The sequence below is a fragment of the Euprymna scolopes genome, chromosome 19 (assembly GCF_053919585.1).
Source record: "Euprymna scolopes isolate OS-2025 chromosome 19, ASM5391958v1, whole genome shotgun sequence".
In the NCBI taxonomy this organism is placed as follows: domain Eukaryota; kingdom Metazoa; phylum Mollusca; class Cephalopoda; order Sepiida; family Sepiolidae; genus Euprymna; species Euprymna scolopes.
This window is the reverse complement of record NC_136500.1, coordinates 110,113,029-110,131,570: the sequence shown is the minus strand read 5'-3', so window position 1 is coordinate 110,131,570 and position 18,542 is coordinate 110,113,029. Positions and strand designations below refer to the sequence as shown.

General features: G+C 30.7%; 1 protein-coding gene across 3 annotated transcripts in view; it reads left to right on the top strand.

The window, feature by feature from the left end:
- LOC145239870 (uncharacterized) overlaps nucleotides 1–17,465 on the top strand; it is a 37,320-nt gene extending 19,855 nt beyond the window's left edge. For all 3 annotated transcript variants that reach the window (XM_080103453.1, XM_080103454.1, XM_080103455.1), the window contains exons 4-5: nucleotides 5,841–6,009; nucleotides 16,135–17,465. In XM_080103453.1, the coding sequence (XP_079959579.1) occupies nucleotides 5,841–6,009; nucleotides 16,135–17,037 (1,072 nt within the window). In that variant the 3' untranslated portion in view covers nucleotides 17,038–17,465. The remainder of the gene's footprint in view (nucleotides 1–5,840; nucleotides 6,010–16,134) is intronic.
- The last annotated feature ends 1,077 nt before the right edge of the window (nucleotides 17,466–18,542 follow it).

Below are 18,542 nucleotides of genomic sequence, written 5' to 3'. Positions count from 1 at the left end.
ATACCAAATTATTAAACATTTCGGTACTCATGCAGAGAGTGATCCATGCTGAAATAATAATGTTATTATTTTAAAAGCCATTCTTAACATGGGGAGGGGAGGGTGTTTTGTACCTATTCTGTACTTTAACCTTACAATTGAATAAAAAAAAACATATCATAAAACTTTAATTAAACGTGGAAATACGATTTTAAAAATAGCGCGGATCACTCTCTGCATTAGCACCAACATTTCTCCAGCATGTTAGTGAAATTTATAATACTTAAAAAATTAAAAAAAAAACAAAACACCCTCACCTTTCATAAAAACAAATTATTTAAAAAAAAAACAAAAAAACACCCACAAACTGACTTTTAACTAAATAAGTAAAAAAAAAAAAATTTTAAAAACTCGAAACTTTATTTTCATAAAAACAATAAAAAAGTCATGTTCAATCTATTTTTTTTTTCTTTGAGAAACAAATATATTTCTGACTTACAAATGCGGTTATTATTTTTACTTTCTATGGTTTTGATATACCGCGTTTTTATTGGTTACAAAATGGGTGACTGATTTATCAGAACGTTGTAACTAAAAAGTGAGCACCACTTTCAAATGTCGAAATAATGATTTCTTTTTTAAATTTTTTTTTTTTTTTTAATAATCTGTTTAATTAGTGTCCAATCAATAATAATCCAGTGAAAAAAATTTCCAAAAACCTATAAGTATAGAAATTACGCATGGGAGTACAACTACGGCACTTTTTACAAAGATTATTTACGTTAACTCTTTTCATAAATAATTAAAAAAAAAAAGTAACTAAACCATTTATTGATAATTTGTCACGTGTACAAACATTTATTTATTTATTTATTTACGTAGGCTTAACTCTTTTCATGAATAAGAAAAGTTTTAATCTTTAAGAATAATAAAAGGAAAAAATGCAGAGAGTGATCCGCGCTATTTTTTAAATCGTATTTCCAAATTAAAGTTTTACGATATGTTTTTTTTATTCAATTGTAAGGTTAAAGTACAGAATAGGTATAAAACACCATCCCCTCCCCATGTTAAGAATGGCTTTTTAAATAATAACGTTATTATTTCAGCACGGATCACTCTCTGCATGAGTATCATAAAAATTAATACAAATAATACTTATCTCAATAAGTGAAAGGCTCATTTCTACCGGAAATGAAATGGGGACAATCTCGCAGTTACGAAAAATATTTTCATTTATAATTTAATATTTTTATAATTCGCAATGTTAAATTATTTTAATAACATGCGAACATTCTTTGACTTTAAAAATAGATTTTCTGAAAATTTCAATTAAATTGGTAACGTAGAAATATGGTTTTATTCACTTTTAACAAACCAAAAATTACATTTTTATATATATATATATATATATATATATATATATATATATAAGAATGATTGTTGAATGTTATTCTTTTGATTACTTTCGTTTTTGGGGAGCACAATAAAAAAAAAAAAAGATTAAAACGGAGCAAAATTTTTTAGAACAACCATAAAACAGAGCATCCTCCGCAAGTTTTACCTGATTTTATTTATAATTACAAATTTAAATCATTGTGCATTTAATCAAATGGTCCTTTATCTCGCTAGATCAATCCCCCCTCCCCTCACCAAGAATATATATAATAAAATGATTATCCCTATATGTAAATTCAAGTTTACAATATCTTTTTTGTTTATTAAATTGTTAGGTGAAACTACAGAATAGTTACAAAACATTCGCCAGCTTGGTAACATAAGTGCATAAGTACCAATAAAGTGATTTTTAATATCGTATTTAGCTATATCCATAACAAGTGACAATTAAATGAATGGTTTATTTTATTGTGGCTACACTGTAATCACGTGATTAAAATTTTAACAGACTAAAAATTGGGAGACAAAAGAGTCAGGAGAACTGGAAATAGTAATTTCAGCAGGTACACGTGGAAAAAATACTAGAAATAACAATTTTGTTTTAGTAAAAAGGATAACGAAATAGTAATTCGTTCTTTTCTGGTAAATGCGTGCCTAAATAAAGAAAAGTGCAGCAAAAACAATAATAATAATAGTTAAGCAAATAAATAAATAATTGACTTTCATTTCGAGTTTCAATTTTTAAGTTTGATTGGCATAAAGTAATTTTTTTGCAGTGATTGGGCCAGGCTATTCCCGTTGTCATATTTACCAAAAAAAAAATATTAAACTCAACGATAAAAATCATGAAAATAATATTTAAAAAAAAACTTTTTTTAAACTCCTGAGTGTTACGTTTGTAATCGATGAGATGAACGTGATAAAAGAAAAACTAGGTATCCTGTGTGTATTTCAGAGGGGAGGGGAGGCATTTCTGTAACCCTCAGCTTTCTTTTTTTTTCATTTCCACTAAGCTAGTTATAGTATTGAAAATAAAAACGTTGATTTTGATTTTTATATCAATTTTTTTATTTTTTATTTACAACTTCAAGATAAGTAAAATAAGCAATGGGTTTAAACTATTTTTTAATATTTAAACTTTTCAGTTTTATAAAATGTAACAATTTTTATAGGCCTAAATTTATTTGAAATATGGGGAGGAGGTTAGAATACCTAAAAACAATACATATTTACACATTACACACAATCACATATTTAACAAAAATTGCCTTTAAAATATAAGTTAATTTAAAATTGAATATAAATAAAAAATTTCATGAAAATTTGACCATTAGTTGATTCTTGCTAGATTTTTTAAAATACTGGCATGTTTATGTCTTCAAAATGATCACTACATAGGAATGTTGTTTTAAGGCGTCGAGAATGTAAACACGATTTTGGTCCCACATTTTCATTATTTTTGTATGCTGTAAAAATTAAAACAATTATTTGAAGCTTCTTTTAAATGATACAAAAGTTATGATGATAATATTAAATTACAGTTATATTGTGTTATATATAGGGGGAGTTAAATCTGTGTCTCGTGTTAGAGGTATCTAATACTTTTTCAATTTGAAAAGTTATATATATAAAAATTACGCTACCACTAAATCTAGGTGTGAGTGACAAGCCCATCTCCTAAAAGTGCCTACCTAGAATCTGTCATACCATCTATAATATAAATCTCACCTGTGTGTTTAAATATATGTATGTATGTTTGCCTAAAACTTTCAACAGACTCAACGGATTTTCGCGAGATCAGTATCGTTTTAAAGATGGACCCCTCGGACAACAAAAATTGGCTAAAAAAATTAATTCCTTCACCCTCAACTTGGCCCTTTTCTACAAGGAGGGGTCGCTTTTTTCGCCGATATTTTCGGAAGTCATCCCCTCTTTTTGATTGACTAGCCTTAATTTAAGCATTCACCACTTTCAGTTAGCGATGGATGCAACAGCAAAGACGTCTAATTTTTTTTCACATTCTTTTCCCCCTTCGCAGTACAGGTTCGAGGTTTTATTTCTGCTCAACACACACCTCCAAATACCTGGACAACGCCAAGCTCCCAGGCTAGTTAACCTTAAATCTGAGTGACAAGTCTCACTCCGAAAGAAATTCCTTTAACCCTACCATTAACCTTAAGTCTGAATGGTCCCCACTTCAAAATAAACCCTTTTATAACCCTACCACTAGTTATATGCCAACTTTCATTGCTTAATCTTGTGTTTTAACAAAAATATAGCATTTTTACGGAAAAAGTGGTGTAAAAAATGTGATAAACGCAAAAAAAGGGAAAAATATCCAAATATGCAAGGCTCAAAAATAGTTTTAGCTTTCTTGTTTTTAAAAAAATTAAAAGATTCTTTCTTAGATCATGAAACTCTTCCTTGTATGCCATTATTAAGATATTTTAAGCAATTTCAATTTTTCGTGTTTATTACTAATAAAAATAGTTGGAAAACAAGCACAGGGATACAATATTTTGGCAATGGGACAGGGGTTGAAGTTTGGTTGATAATATGGGACCTTCTAGGTTGGAGACATTTTTTGGACCTTGTCTAAGAGGAAGAGACTAATGGCAGATGCACCAGCAATAATAGCCAATCAATGTATGACTGACTGCTCCTGCTGTTTGTCATATAGAATCTTTTGAAAATAGGGTACAATGATGAATATCTCCAGTATCAAATAATCTTTATACACTGTGAAATTTACTTTATGTATGAAAACTAAAGAGAGGAGATATAACATATGAGAAATATTTGGAATCAAGTCTCCCCTTACTGTTATTTCAGATCATTTAAAATCCTAGCAAGTTTTAGTCTCCCGTCCATCAAGACCAGAGGTTTTGGGGAAATATCAGATATGCAAAACTAGGAAAACAAATGACTATCAATGAAATATTGGTAAAGGTGCAGTATCTTTCCACCCACAAAAATCCTTTTAAATTACCACTATTCTAGGTTTTTGAGTGGTGAAAGCGAAAACAACAGTTAAAATCCCAGGAAACGAGTAATTTCAATGATATGAATAAATTATAGTTTTAAAAAGTGGGAGATCACTTTTCTATATTAATTTAATGTAAAATAAACACTCACTTTATAGTTAAGATGGCCATAAAGTGGGTGCTCATTTTATATTAAATTAATATAGAAAAGTGATCCCCTACTTGTTTAAATAATAATGTGCGACCTTAAAGGTAAATGTCACATAGCCCACTACACAGTTCAGGTCATTAGCTTTCCAAACCTTTATTTGTTAAAAATTTTGAACTTATAAAATTGCCAAAAAAAAGTGGTGTGTGTATATATATATATATATATATATATATATATATATATATATATATATATATATATATATATATATATATATATACTCGTAGCCAAACTGAATATTAAAATGCGCATATCTTTAGTACTATGGACGAAACTACATGAAAATTTGCAGGCTTTTTGAAGATTATAATACTATTCTTTGGTTAAAATTTTATGATGATTGGTAAAAAAGAACCTATATTTGCCCAAATTTGCCTACATAGTGGCCCAGCAGGCCAGCTTTAGTTTTGCTGCTACTGTTGTCTTCTCTGTGGCCTTGCCAGGCCATTAAAAAAAAAAAACATCTTGAAAATTATTACATGAATAAAGGCCTAGAGAATTGTTTTCTATTCTTTAACAGTTTTAAAAATTTGAAATCGATTTATCCAGGAAATGCTTATTGTAATTGCTGATTCCTAGAAAGCCAGTAATCCACTTAGTATTTCCAAATAGTCAACAAGTACTGACAAGGTTCAACATTGCTTGATCTAAAAGAATAAGTCCCAGATTTTATTTATTGTAAAATTAAAAAAACAAAAAACAAAAAAAGCCTTCAATTTGTGAATTTTACATATAAATTATGAAAAGAAAAATATCTCTAAACAAGGTGATATTTATTTTTCAGTATTAAATTACTTAGAAATGCAATACCCTAAAATATATTGTTTGAATGAAATACATTTCATTTATCTAAAAAAGAAAAAAATTAAACCTTAGTTTCTCTTCCCCTGCAAACTAAAATCAATTATAAAATTCAAAATGGAAGGGGAAGGGAGATATAAATTGAACAAAATCTTTCTTTTGTTTGATGAATTTTATCATGATGATGTTTATTTACATTTTTTTATGTGTTGAAATTATGTATTTTCTTTTTTTTTTCTTTTTTCTTTTTTTATAGAATTTAAAGAAGTTTTTTTCACTTTACATGGAAAACTGATATCCATTTTGTATGTCTTATAATGTAGAAAATATGTAATACTAATGTGAAACTATGTTTGCTTGGAGATCATATCATTGTATTTTGACAAAAAAAGAATTGAAAATATTGAATATCATTTTGATTTTTACTGAATTGGCAAAGTTAATCTTATTTTACTTTTCTTTCTCTTAAGGCATAGGGCTTCAGCAAAGTCAGTAAAGCTTCAGGAAAATCATGATTTCCAATTGAAAACAATGGTTGTTCCGAATCATCAACATTTTGTCATGTCCAATTTGTCTTCTCTTTGGAAGAATAAAATGTTATGTGATGCTGGCATTGGCAATGGAACATCGACCATCAAGGTAACTGGATTGTTTTATTTTTAGAGGGAGAAGATACTTTTTTTCTCCTTTTTAACTGATTGTATGAATTTTCTTTTCTTGGATCACATTTCAACTTGATTAATCAAAGCTTGCTTTCCTTTGTATGCTTTCAAACAAATTCTTTCTCTTTTATGAAAATTGTATATAGACTTTGTGTAGGTTTTTGATTTTTGACATCTGACAATAGGTCATCATTATATACAGTTTGCCATAAGTGACTGTATAATTTTATTTCAATATAATTAATATGGAGACATTCAGGTCTTTCCTCCTTGGAAGATTGTGATTGGCTGGTTAAGCCATAAGTACTGACTAGTGAAACCACCTGGGAGAGATGTCGAAAGGTATGCAGGCTTCGTGCCAGGAACATGTGCTTTGACTACAACACTTGTTACATATGGTGACAAAAGTATAACAATGAACTAATCAAAAAGAATGCCAGTGTTTTATTTACAAAAAGTGAGAAAGTTTTTCTGTCCATTTTTTTTTTTTTTTTGAAGTTAACAAAGAATATATATAAATTTTTTTTATTCGATTTTTGCAGAAAATAATTATCTACACAAATTTAAGTAATACTTTATTCTCATGGATGCATTAAAAAATAGAAAAGATTTCGAAATTAATTAAAATGCTTCAAGCCACTTTACAACAGAAATTCCAGCAATAATTAAATAACAAAAATAATTCCAACAGCAAAAACAACACCAACAAAAAGAGAGTTTTGGAAAGTTATTGAAATAACAGGCAAAAGAAAATAAACAGCTTTTGAAGGATGTTTTTTTCTAGGACCACAAAATCACCAAATTTTTTTCAGCTGAATTTAATTTTTTCACTTTCTGAATTTAAATTCTACCTGCATATTGGTTCAGTATTTCCATCTTATTTTCAGAGGTTAGAAATTATATTTATAGAAGGATGCGAACAATGGTTTGACAAAGAAAAAATCACACTATTGTTACAAAAGGTGGGAACAGAAGAAAATACTAAGTAAACAAATTCAAGCTTTCAAAAAAAAAAAAAATAGAGGACATATCCTTTAGTGAAACAATATAAATTTTGTCAAACTGTCACCCTGACCAACCATCTTATATCAAGTTTCTTTTGTCTACCTTCCTATCTATTGTATACTAAAAAACCCTATTCTTTATTTCTTTTGCTACCCGATAACCTACTTCCTTTTGTTTTGTTACCTATCCTTTTTCTTTTGTTATACAGGGCGAACCAAAATGAGGTGGACAGTAAAAAATCAAAATTGGAAAACTCAGAACTTTTGGGAGTATATACATAAACCTATTCAAAATGCTGTCCACCTACTTTTGGTTCACCCTGTATATCCTTTTTCTTTTCTCTCCTACTTGTTAGCACTTGGAGGAAGAAAGATCGATAGTATCACAAAAGCACTATAACTTTTGGGACAGGAGCGCCTATAGTATCACACACCTCCCATGCCCAACTTGTCACCTATAATATAAATCTCACCTGTCTGTTGAAATGTACGTATTATGTATGTATACCTAAAACTTTCAAAAGAGGCCACGGATTTTCACGAGATTGGTATCATTTTGAAGCTCGACCCTTCGGACAACAAATATAAAAAAATTGGCTAAAAACATTAATTCTTTCATCCTCGACTGGGCACTTTTCTACAAAGAGGGGGTTGCTTTTTTCGCCAATATTTTTGAAAGTCATCCCCTCTTTTTGATTGACTAGGCTTAATTTAAAACTTCACTGCTTCCGGTTTGACGATGGACGCAGCGGCAAAGATGTCACTTTTTTTTTTCACATTCTTTTCCTCCTTCGTGGTTTGAGCCTGCCTTCCTACTACCACTTTTTTTTTTTTTTCCTCAACACACACCTCCAAACATCCAGGCAATGCCGGCCACCCAGGCTAGTTTATTATATAAATTACAAAAACAATAGTCATAGTTAGATTTACATAAATTATACACAATTCATACATTGATATTACATAATTATGAAACAGCAGAGATCCACACAAATCATTGACTTGCCTTCCTAATTTCTACCACTTCCCCACATGTATCATAGACCATCTTTAATAAAAATCATCTGAGGCATAACAAAAAAAAATGTCATCTACTGATACTCCATTCAATAAAAACAACTGTAAAAAAATTCAATTAACTAGTACCAATTCATATTTTCATGTAATTGATATACGTAAAGTGCTTCCTGTACTATACATAAAAACTTTCTGTATCAATAATCGGGCTGCACAATTGCATTTTGTTATTCTCGGTTCTATTCTCATAAAACACAATTCTACGCTATTAAGTGAGGGTAATCTCCCTCTTATACCATTCCCTTTACTGCAACCTCCTTCCACTATAGTGACCAGCTTGTAACTCTGCTCAATTACAAACATATCATTAAAGAGTCAGCTGGGTATTATCAATAATATTAGAAGTAGAAGTATTTATATTACTTATATTAAGGTCAGTGCTTCTTCTTTTTATAAACTTTCTCTTACCTTTATGTATAAATGTATTCTATGTATAAATGTGTGTGTATTACAAAGAAAGAGGAGGGTAACACGTATGCATGTTTTCCATGAATAGCAACCATAATATTTGCTCTCCTTTCTCTTCCATAATGACTACATAGAATTAAACAGAACAATATATATATATTAGTGTTGGGACAATTAATTGGAATTGGAAAACTCAGAACTTTTTAGGGTATTGGAATCCAAAAAAATTTGTGTCTATTTTCTGATGACAAAAACGATTCCTTTATCTATTTTTATTTGATTTTGTTTAAAACAAAATCTTCCACTGCTGGTAATAATAATAAGATGATAAATATTTACTGATTTTTAAACTATTAGTAAAACTAAAATCGACAGATCATCCCTCATAAGGGTATTTTTATGCTTGAGAAAATATCTGCACATTTAACATGTGTTTTTACAGTAATCGGGGGGGGGGAATATAACTATAGTAAAATATTTAGAGATTTTTAAAGAATCAGAATCTGTAATTGTATCGGAATCAGGAATTTAATATGGTATTAGAATCGTCCCATCACTAATATATATATATATATATATATATATATATATATATATATATATATATATGGTGGAATTAGAATATAAAAATAATATGAATAGATAAAAGACAAAAACATAGTAGATGAGCTTGAATATCGGCAGTGTAAGATTAAGGAGAGATGTATGTGAAAAATGCTTAGGAAATTAGATTATTTTTCAGATAGAATTAAAATTAAAAAGAGAAATTAGAAAAACTGATAAACTAGAATGGAAGGGCAGTGTTCAAGAAATGTATGAATTTAATCTTAAGAAAATTATGATTTAAAAATTATTATTTAAAATATAACTTAAAAACATGCTCTATATAATATTATAATAATTAAACATGTTAAATATATGGCGCTTGTTGAGAGAGAGGCAACAGATTGATTTTAAATATATCATTTTAAGCAAAAACAATATTACTTACTTGTCATGTTGAAAATATTAATATATCCAAAAATGACGAAAATTCATTGAGTAGAACAACTGCTTCTGTGTTTTTAGTAAAAACAAAAGTTTATTGCTTTAGGTTACACAAGCCAGATGCCATTACGAATATGTGTTCTGAGTTATGTCTCCTGTGTCTTTAATCTTCACATTTTACTTTAAAGCATTTACGAAAAATGCAATTTTCTCCAATTTTCCATAAAAATTACTTTTAACTATAAATAACTTTCTACTTGATGAATTTTCATAATTTTTGGACATATTACTAATTTCAACATAACAATTAAGTAATATTGTTTTTACTTAAAATTGCATAATTTTAAAAAATCGATTTCTCACTTCACTCTCAGCAAGCACCAGATAAGGCTATAAATTAACTTAAATATTTTAACATAAAATGGTTAATTCTGAAGTTTAGCTAAATACAAAGAGAGAATGAAGAGGAGAACTAAAGGAGAATAATGTTAAATAATATTAAGGCTTTAGGAAAAAATTGTTTGTATGAGTTAAAGGAACTAAACTAAATGCTATGGCGTTTTAAAATACTTAAAAAATATGGTAAATTTTAAGGCAATATCTTATAGGGACTGTAAGAATCTGAAATTTGTTAACAAAGCATTAGAACAAAATGTAAACAGTTTTTTTTTTTTATATTAAGAGATGTTTTTAAAATAAGATGGATAATAATGAGATTAAAAAATTATTTTTAAGAAAAGTGTCAATTGGAGACACATGGGAGAGAGGGACTATACTTAAAATTATGCTAGTATGAATTATCTGTTCATAAAACGGTCAAGGGGAGCTAAATCAATATACATTAAAAAATATATATAACAAAAAATAAAAGGTATTTTTATATTCAGGCCAAGATAAAAAATTAGACTATATGTAAAAGTTACCTAGAGTTAGTAATATTGGAGAGGTCATATATTAAAATAATTTAAAGTTCTAGTTTAAATTTAAATGGGTATACTTATACATATAAATAAATATTAATATATAAGGCAATATTATGGCTTTTTTAAAAATAAAATTAAGTTTATCTGAAATATAATTTCCCAATAATTTCAAATATATTTTTTTAATCTTAGATGTTTAATGTTCAACCGTATCTACTATTTCTTGTTTTTGTTTATTTACTTACTTATATATTTCATGCACATATCTTTATATTAATATTATGATTTTTATATTTTCATTTCTTTATGCCAAATACTCCAACATTATATATATGGAAAAAAAAAAAAAAATATATGAATTTAAAATGGAAAGAAAGAAACAAAATGCGTGATGATTTGTCTGTTCAGTGGGTTTTATTCAAATGACTGTTTTCAAATGTGATGTATATCCATTGTATATCCATTCACCTTACATTTAGTGTATAAATAATTAATAAAAGTGAATTAAATGAACAATAAAAAAAAAAGTAAATTAAAGATTAAAAATCCAGATGAAAGGATATGGACTGGTTAGGTATTTTGAAGATAAAATGATCATAAGCAAGGAAGAAAGATTATTTCAAATCGTTAAAGTTTTTTTTTTCTTAGGGATAGCAGAAACGGCGTAATGAAATCTTCCATGGCCGATTAACAAATTTAGTAATGACGGAAAACTTTATTTCAAAAATACAATAGAAGTAAAATACAACTGAAACAGAGGTTAAGAAAAAACTTGCTTACAAACGGGATCCTTCTACAGACTTGGATTCCACACATTTTGGATTTTTAATTTGGATCTATTCGTCAACATTCTAAATCTGACTTCTTATAAGAACATTGACACTTATGATCATTTCATCTTGAAAATACCTAACCATGTTACACCTTTCCATTGTATTTTTAATCTTTAATTTTTGATTAACGTTTTTATTGTTCATTTCTTTCCCCAGTTCATGAACTTTTGCACTAAAATTCTTTTTGCATTTATGACTAGTTTTAAAAAAAATTTTTTTTTTTAATCCTGTTCACCCCTTACAAAGCATATCGCCACTTGGACATAAGGGCCTACTATTTGGGACCATGTCTAGGAAAGATTAACAAGATATTTGTTTATGTTACATTTAAACTTATGCATATTAGTACAGCCAGGGAAGCAGGCAGCAGGAAGGGAATTCCAAAGTGTAGCTGTTCAAGGGAAGAAACTGTTAGACTAGAAAGCTTTCTGGCATTTAGGGACATCAAAAGTGAAGGGGTGAGATCTTATAGCTAAGCGGGTTTGTTGGGGATATGGACATCGAGGGGGTACAAGTGAAACGAGTTCATCAGAACACATTCCATTAAAATATTTGTAAAACAGGCACAGTGATGCAACATTGCGGCGATGGGACAGGGGTTGGAGATTAGTTGATAAAGTGGGATCAATTAGATTGACAACTTTTTTCTGGACTTTATTTAAGATGGAGAGACGAGTGGTAGATGTACCAGCCCAGATGTGGCAACAATAATCCATGCATGGGCGAATGATAGCCTTGTAAAGGTATAGAATACTCTCAGGCATGAGTAGTCTTCTAGCTCAATAGAGGGAACCCACCTTCTTTGCAGCAGCTTTTGCAGTGTCCTCTATGTATTTGTTCCAGTTCATATTGCCCGAAAATGTTAGGCCGAGGAGTTTGAAGATAGAATTCTCAGGTAGGGTGCTATTTGTCATGGATATAGGGGGTTGGAGAGATGTCTTGTAATTGTTAAAGGAGAGCAGTTTAGTTGGTTTTACTAGCATTAAATGTCACCATCCATTTGCGGCCCATTCCACTATAGTCTGGAGGTCATTTTCTAATGATTTTGCCATTGTCTTAGATTTATGTACATCTGTTCTTCCCTCTTGCATATTATAGAGTATTGTATCATCAGCAAATATACCCATTTCGAACACAATATTATCAGGGAGGTCGTTTATAAATATCAGGAATAATAATGGTCTAAGGATCGACCCTTTAGGCACTCCAGCATTAGAGTTATGTTGCTTGGATGTACGTTCGTCAATGACAACCTGTATGCTTCTATTGTCTAAGAAGGATCTAATTATATTTAGTATATGTCCAGGTATACTATACAATTTAATTTTCATTAGCAGCCCTTTATGCCAGACTTTGTTAAAGGGCTTGGATATATCAAGGGCTACAGGCCTGGCTTCACCTGCCTTATCCAGTACATGGTAAATGCATTCAGAGATGATTGTTAAAATATCTGCGGTAGAACAACATTGACAAACATTATGGATTCAGGCAGAGAAAAGATTTGCTTTTGCAAGGTGGTGAACTAGTGTTTGATTAATTAAGGTCTCAAAGATTTTAGCGAAGAGTGAGAGGAGACTAATTGAGAGGGTCTGTTCTTTCACCAGAACTCTTGTACACTGGTACCACAGAGGCCAAATTCCAACTATTAGGGAAGCAAGATTCAGCAAGGCATTTATGGTAGAGCTTGGAAAGTATGGGGGCTAGCTCAGCCGAACATTTCCTAATTAGTATAGCAGGGATGAGATCAGGCTCACACACCTTTGAGGTGTCTAAGTTTTTTATGATATCGTGTACATGAGAAGAGGTGATTTTTACATCATCTAATGTGGCTTCAGTTCGCATAAAGAAATTTGGGAGGCAGTTGTTTGTTGACTCTAAGGTATAGTTGGAGGCGAATCACCGGGCAAGCAGTTTTGCCTTCTCCATTCTGGTTGTTGCTCAGTGGGGGAATTACTGATTGCCCTTTATTCCCTACATTATTATAGATTTTCCAGAAATCACGAGTTCCTATCTTTTGCAATTCAGTGTGTTCCCTGATTATTTCAGCATGCTTTCTTTTGGTTGTTGCTATTTCTCTCTTACAATGATTTCTAGCATTTACGAATTTTTGCTTATTTATATTTTACTTATGACGTACAAACCGGCGGAATGCATGCTGGCTTTGTGCAATGGCAGCTGCATAATCTGCAGTGAACCATGAGGGTGAGTGGGGCTTGCTATAATACTTCCGTGTGGGAACATGTGCTTCAATGCCCGCTTTGCACCATTCAGTTGTCTCATTGGCACACTGTTCAGCAGGAAGAGAGAAGATATTGGTCCTTGGGGTATCTTGGATTTGTTTCTAATGGCTTCCCAGTCGGCCCTGTTGTAGTACCTTGTGGTTTTGAGCAATGGTTCCTCACCTTGAGTTTGGGATTTAAATGTGATGTCAACTGATACCACTAGGTGGTCTGCGTTTCTAAGTGGACTGTGGGCAATTTTCAGGTACTGTGGTTAGAAATAGGTCTAGAAGTGAAGCCTGCCGAGATTTATGATCGAATAGGCAGATTGGAAACATTACTGGGTATGTGAGGGAATGGGCTATAGAGAACCTATAAGTAGAGTGTCCAGTTGCATCTGTGTAACCTGAGAAACCAAGCCAATTTTTATGGTGGACATTAAAGTCACCAAACATATGTATTTTGGCATTACTATCTAAGGAGAATGCTGCATTTATACTATCAGAGACATGATCGATTAGGGTACAATCCTGACTTGAGGGAGAACGGTAGAGAAAATATAAGTAACTAACGCAGTGATTAAATGTTAGTTGAAAGCACATAAAAGCCTGGTCATCCGATTCAAGATTTTTCTCTCTAGTTAAAGAAAGGGTGCTATGGATATAGACTCTGAGTCTTTACAGCAAAGTGGGAGGAATCCTGTCATGTTAAAGTAGTTATAGTAGATTGAAGAGTGTAAGTTTGTTTCAGTTAATGCTAAGATATCCGGAAAGGTAAGACTACATCATTTAGATTACATCTAAGCCCATGGATATTTGTAAAAGTGAGTCTCAAGGGTGAAGGCGAATTGGTTTTGTTTGGGTGGTTGTCTGGTTTTATTATAATATTTGTCATTTCATTACGTTTTTGCTTAATGTCAGGTTGAGGGAAGAGTGTTGAGCAAAGTGGGTCAGTTTTGATGCCAAGTATATACACTGTGGTCCATTAGCCAAGTTCTGTCTAGAAAGTTGTGGCCTCGTGAAAGTGCACCAGAGATGGCAGCAGGGTTCTTTTCCATACGCAACATGGCACTACAACTATCCTGATATTATACAACTGATGACAGAGCAGCCACTCTAAGCGCTTCCAAAGAGTTAGGGTTCCTGTACTGTCAGTCGGAAACAGCAGCCAGACAAACTGTCAATCAGGTATTCTCAACCTCTCAAACAAGACCGACCCAAACAAGTCAAGTGAGCATGAGTGGCATGCAAGCAAACCCAATTTGCTCAGTTTCTGAGAGAAAGAAAGAAATTAAAAATAAGTAGTAGGCGAACGGCATTCAATGTCCTAGTTAGGAAACAAGGCCAAGCACAGGGTGGCTCAGGTGAGTCCCTGGTAATGGGAATAGTTTTCATATAATTTCAATTTATGCCAGTACCAGAAAATTTATAAGTTCACTTTAATATTCATTTGCTAATATCTTTCCTCTTATGAGAACACATTTCTTTGCAACTCTGAATTAAGGAAATTGTGTTCTCGTATATATATGAGACAGATAGTGACTGTTCATTTTTTTTTATGTCTAATATTTTAAATTTTAAATATAATTCTGCATTCAAACGTTTTTTAATTTTTAACTCTAGTCTTGTTTCCATTTTCTTTTGCTTTCTTTTTCTTCCTTCGGTCTCCTTTTCTGTTTTTTTTTCCTTATTCTCCTCTTTTTTCTGTTCTTTTTATCTTCACTTCTCCATTTTTTGTTTTCTCTTGTATTGAATTAATATTTTAACTGCATGCTAAGGAAGCTTGACTTGTGGCATGATGTTTTACATATATATTGACTTGTCAATAACTTCTGGCTTTTGAATCATTCCTGGATTACATTAAAGTCAATCACTTTTCATTACTTTTCTGCTCATTATTGCAATTTTCTATGAATTATTTTTTCATATCTTAATTTTTTTTTTTTTTTTTTTTTTTTTTTTTGCAAATTTTCAAATTGATGCTTACTAATGAGCAATTAATAGATAGGTTTTTCATTCAGGGAGAAGAACAATTCTTTGAAAATTCAGTCATTTTATTATATTCTTTGATCATTAAATAAACTTATAAAGTATGTAACTTTTCTGTTTTTCTTCATCATTTCAATGTTACCTATATATATATATATATATATATATATATATATATATATATATATATATGGATATATATATATATATGGATATATATATATATATATATATATATATATGGATATGAAAGCAGTGTGAGATATGGTATTAATCTGATTATTAGAGAAAGAGTGTTAATTTTATCAAAATCCTTTAAACTTTTTGCTCCACAAACAAAATCATATTTTAAAAAGAGAAGCAATTTATATTTTTTTTTAGAATTTATTTTCTTTTATGTATTTTTTTTTCTCAAAATAAATTTTAAAATCTGAATTACTTTTCTTCTCTCTCTCAATTTTTCCCTTTTCCTCTCTCATTTTCCCTTCTCTTTTCCTCTTCACTCTTCTCCCTTCTTTCTTTTGCCCTCTCTTTTTTCTCAGTTCTCCCCATCCTCTCCTTCTCTTTCATTAAATCATAATTCAGCAAAGAGTATTTTATTCATAAAATTGTCTTAACTAATGACTCTACATAAATTTTTTTTTTTTTTAATTATTATTTCAGGTTCACAAGGTTGTGCTTTCTGCTATTTGCCCCAAACTGCTTTCAGTGTTCAATACAGACATTTCTTCACAAAAATTTCTACAAGTGAATTTCCCAGAGGAAGTCACGGAGGAAGCACTGAATGCCTTCGCTGAATACATGTATGATGGAATTTTGAATTTGAACCGTGATATTTTGAAACAGTTAAAGATTATTGCCAAAAGGCTTGACATGAAGTCATTTGAACAATTGTGTGATATTTATCTTCCAAATGACTTGCCTCAACTCACTGATACTTTGGTTGATAAACCAAATCCTGTCACAACTTCATCTTCTGCTTCCATAAAATCAATGCCATCTTTCACCGCTCAGATCATTAATGTTAAACAAGAAATCTCTGGAATTGAACTGGACCAAGTCAAAAAGGAAACTGCCACTACATTTGGTCAAGAATCAGATATGGCATCGCTGGATTCGAGCGAGGTTGGAAACAATGCTTGTATCGTAATTTGCTCCAGTACAAAAACAGAACCCGTTGAACCAGATGGCAGTAAATATGGTCATTTAAGCAGCAGCAATCAAGTTTTCAAATCAACCACTTCCTCATCTTCATTAACATCCACATCAGCAACATCCGTAACATCATCATCATCATCAACATCATCATCATCAGCTGCAGAACTTTTACTTCCATTTTCTCAAACAACAGATGTTAAATTCACCAGATTAAAACCTACACACTCTTATGAAAGCTCTCTTGTGCCAGACTCATCTTCTGTCCCACACATTGATGAAACTATTTGTTCTCAATCCAGTCCCATGACAGATGAAGAGTTTTCAAAACTATTATTAACATCTTCTCTTCAACTCTCATCAACCAGGGTTGTGGAGTCAGTCAGCCAAACGCTCGACCCCAACTCTTGAAATTCTTCAAAAGTCTGACTCTGACCTGAGAAATAGACCAACAATAATAATCTGTATATACTATATATTATTTATAGTGTTTTGATTTCAATGAAGACCTGCATGTTTTAAAGACTTTTTCAATTAGATTTTGTTCATAAGAAACTGTTTAACAAATTCAATGAAAAAACTGTTACACTTCTGACACTCAACGTTATGATAGGAAGTTTAATTTAAATAACCAAAAAAATGTAACTTGGTTTTGTTTTGAATTTATCTAATGAAGTAATCTTCTTTTTTAAATGCAAAAATAATTAAAATATATCAACGACCAGAAAAAAAGAAACGAAAATTAAGTAATGAACACAAAAAAGCGTGATTGACAAATCATTACATGTTAGTTTTGAAAGGCTCGGCTTGAAGATGACCAAATAAATAGTGATACAAAGTTCTGTTTTTCTTTTTCAAAGCATTTTTCTATATGCATAAATTATTATTTTTTTTCCTGAAGTCGGACGAAAGGACAAATAATACTGTCATACAGAGTTATTCCCCCTTTACAGGTAAGTATGCTTATAAGTTAATGTTTTTCTTTCAAGTGGAGTATTCTGTATGCATAACTTTCCTTCAGTCAGACAAGTTTTTTCTTCAGTTCTGCCTTTATGCAATGAATTTGCTTTGACTCCACTACTTTGATTATCACATCAATAATGAAGGCATCCTGTGTGACACGAGATACAACTTGCTGATGCATAAACTATTGAATTGGTGTCTACAAAATTAGAAAAATTTATTATTAAAAATGAAATGTAAAAATTATAAATTAAGTGATATTTTTTAACGTTAACATTTTCAAATTTTAATCTTTTTTTCTTATATTTTTACTGGATAATATATTCAGTGTTCATTTTAATTAGGATAAAGCAATTATTTTAAGTGAAATCCCTATTTACTTGCCTCTCAAGACAAACATTTACACACAAAATCGGTTTTTATAGTGGAAAAAATCTAGTCCCTCCCTCTCTCAAAACTGGCTTTCTAAATTGGGACCAACATTTAAATTACCTCAGTGTATAAGGATTTCTCATTTACTGATTGACAGCAGAGCAGATACTATACTTCTTTTAGTTGTGTGAATGGAACTAAGATTACAAAAAAAGACAAAAATTTCAAAAGAAAAATGTCAACACTATTTTTTTTAGAAATAAAAAAAACATTTATTAGTAGAATTTGTTAGAACTTACTCGAATTTTGTCAGCCACCAACTTTGATCAACCGGAGTCAATAATTGGAAAAAGTCAATAAGGCAGTTCTAGATACTATGTCTTCAAGTGACGTCTGCAGTCGAGCAATTTCTTGATTTCAATTCTCTTTACTTATCTGAATGAGTAAGGGATCTGCAAAATACTCCCTGCTGTTGGAATATCTACCCTAAAATCAATCAATAATTCTCTGATGGTGAAATGTAATCTCTCTGTATAGTTACCACTGTTCTATGTGCAAAAGTTCCTTGTGTATGGACAGCA